Source organism: Tupaia chinensis, unplaced genomic scaffold (assembly GCF_000334495.1).
Source record: "Tupaia chinensis unplaced genomic scaffold, TupChi_1.0 Scaffold142100_1, whole genome shotgun sequence".
NCBI classification, from domain to species: Eukaryota; Metazoa; Chordata; class Mammalia; order Scandentia; family Tupaiidae; genus Tupaia; species Tupaia belangeri.
Genome location: NW_006201951.1, coordinates 1,744,238 through 1,746,712, shown reverse-complemented (window position 1 = coordinate 1,746,712; position 2,475 = coordinate 1,744,238). Strand labels below are relative to the sequence as shown.

General features: G+C 65.3%; 1 protein-coding gene across 1 annotated transcript in view; it reads left to right on the top strand.

Annotated features, from left to right (window-relative positions):
- Positions 1-2,475, top strand: part of SNAPC4 (small nuclear RNA activating complex polypeptide 4) — a 24,626-nt gene that overhangs the window by 17,336 nt on the left and 4,815 nt on the right. The window contains 6 exon segments of the mRNA XM_027766261.1: positions 1-11; positions 14-315; positions 1,219-1,302; positions 1,404-1,638; positions 1,908-1,978; positions 2,355-2,459. The exon segment at positions 1-11 is cut by the window's left edge and continues 155 nt beyond it. Of these exon segments, the coding sequence (XP_027622062.1) occupies positions 1-11; positions 14-315; positions 1,219-1,302; positions 1,404-1,638; positions 1,908-1,978; positions 2,355-2,459 (808 nt within the window).

Sequence of the window (2,475 nt, the reverse complement as noted above, 5' to 3'; positions counted from 1 at the left end):
CGGGTGCAGGAGTAGACCCCGAAAAGTGGCGGCGTCCAGTACGTGGTGCCGGATGTGGACCTATGGGCTCCTGCCAGGCAGAGGGCCAGCCAGCCGCCGGGAGGGGCAGGCTGCTGGCAGAGGCACCCTGCTACCTTTTCCAGCCTTCTCAAGGGCTCTGGCACCGCCCAAGGCGGTAACAGGGGAACTTCTGCTGCAGCCTGGGCCCGTGGACAGGAGACGGGCCAGGCACAGGCCCCCTCTGGGACCCACAGCACCGTCCTGGGAGGGGCCCAGGAGGCGTGCCCGGCAAGCTCGGAGGAGCCAGCCTCTGAGGTAGGCCTGGGTGCCAGGTACCCCCAGACTGCGTGCGTTGGGGAAGGGGAACGAGTTGGTGCCCAGGGACACGTGGCAGCCGGTCTGCGGCCCAGCTGTTTTGCCCTCTTGCCTAGTATGTCCCAGTTCTAGAGACCAGCAGATGGCACAGTGGTTACATTGCTGCACTCCCATGTAGCCGACCGCTGTTTGAGTCCCGGGCCCAGTGGCTTAGAACTCATGCCAGGCATGTGTACATGCATGCCCAAGATCCCGAGAGGAGAATGAAGAAGGGATTGCGGCGTGGCCATCCCCTCTCGGGGGTGGGGGGGGGTGATTTATCGCTTTCTGTGTCTGGCAAGTGCTCACGCCCACACCAAAATTTTCCAAAGAAGATCTCGCGTCATGCCAGGCAGCCTTTGTCTCCCGGACTTGTCTGCTCTGACAGCTGTAGGGAGCACTGCAGGGTGGCCAAAGTGGAAGCAGTTCTGAAAGTTCCCTCCCCAAGCTAGAGCAGGGGCACAAAGTGGTCCTCCAGGTCCACCTGTGAGGGCCCACTCATGAGTTTGGGCCCTGCATGCCTTAGCACGTGTGTGGTGTTCACGGTGTCAACCTGGGTGAGGCTCTAGCTGTGGGCGGCCGTCAGGCTGGTCTGTCCCAGGAGCCGTTGGGGCCATGGCCTTCGAGACAGCAGGCAGAGCATGTCCCTTGGTGTCCGCTGCTCCGAGGTGAGAGACCTCAGCTGAGGAGCCAGCCACCAGAGTTGGGTCTTCGGTGTTCTGGAAGCTAGGCCGTGGGGCCCTCTACCTTCCGGGGAGGGCCTACCACGTGTGGCCTGTGCCTTGGGGGCTGGGCTAGGAAGTGTCGCCACAGCTCAGTGTGGGGCCATCTAGGCCCCACACCAGACTCACGGCCTTTTGTCAGGACGGACAGTGCCTGCTGAAGGTGCCGCGGGAGAGCGTGCTGAGGGTGCTCAGGACCGGCATGGCTGCCCGGCGCCGCATGCTGGTGAGAGCCAGCGCCGTCTGACCACACGCAGAGGGCCCTTTGGAGGCCGCTTGGTGCTGAGCCGGGCAGGGTTCACTCCGGGGCCTTTCTGTCGCTTACAGAAGCCAAGGAGGCCACCCCGGCCTGGCCCACCCCAGAGAGCAGGCCCCGGAAGTGCAGCCGGGCCCCACCTGCAGCGGCTGGGGCATGGCACTGTGCAGAACGGGCAGCGGCGCCGGAGACCTCTGCACCGGCGGCTTCTCGAGTGCCGGCTTCTACTGGCTGTGAGCTCCTGGGTGGGCGACGTCATTCTGCCATGCACCCGTGCTCAGAGCCCCTCCACGCAGCTGACGTCAGGTGCTGCTGCTCCTTAGAGACTTCGGGCAGGGTGGGGCAGCGCAGGAGACAAATGGATGTGACCGTGTCCCTGCTCGGGTTCCTCGGACGGTGGGAGGGGCCCGCCTTCCTCTCTGCCTCCCTTCTCCCAGACCGAGCCGGTGGGGGGAGGGGGGGCAGCGGCTTCAGAGGCACCAGCCCTGGTCACATTCCGGTCCCCAGCTCTGCCGCTGCCCGAGTGCCTTGGGCTCCCGGGAGGCCTGGCAGCTGAACCACTGCCTTGTCCCCAGCTGACAGCATCAGGGAGCAACTGCGGGGTGCCCGCCTGGCCAGCACCCCTGTGTTTGCCATCTTCATCCAGGTGAGCCTGCAGGGCTGCGCCCCACTGGCTTCATGCTCTGGGACGTTGGCATGTTTGCAGCAGACATAACCCCAAAGCCCGCCTGACTGAGGGTTTAGAACCCCAGAAGTGACCCTGTAACAACCGCAGCCTCTCGGAGGGTTCCGTGGGAGGGGTGGCCACCTGGGCATGTGCTCCCCAGTGCATGGTGTCTCAGGAGGTGCCGAGAGGTGTCAGGGACAGGTGTAAGTGTGGAGTGGTGTGACCAGGTGTCCCGAGCCAGCAGGGGCTTGCATCGGGAGGGAAGGCCTTACGGGCTGGGAGCCACGGCAGGCCGGGCCAGCCCATTGTCATGAGCCCCCGACAGGGAGGAGGGCCTCCAGCCTGTGTCCCTCAGCTCTTTCAGATCCACACTGCCGGCTGCCTGGAGGTGGTTCAAGAGAGGAAGGCCCCGCCGCCCCCACTGCTTCCCGCCAGCACTCGGGACCCCCCACGCCTTCTGCCGGGACTCGGGGGTG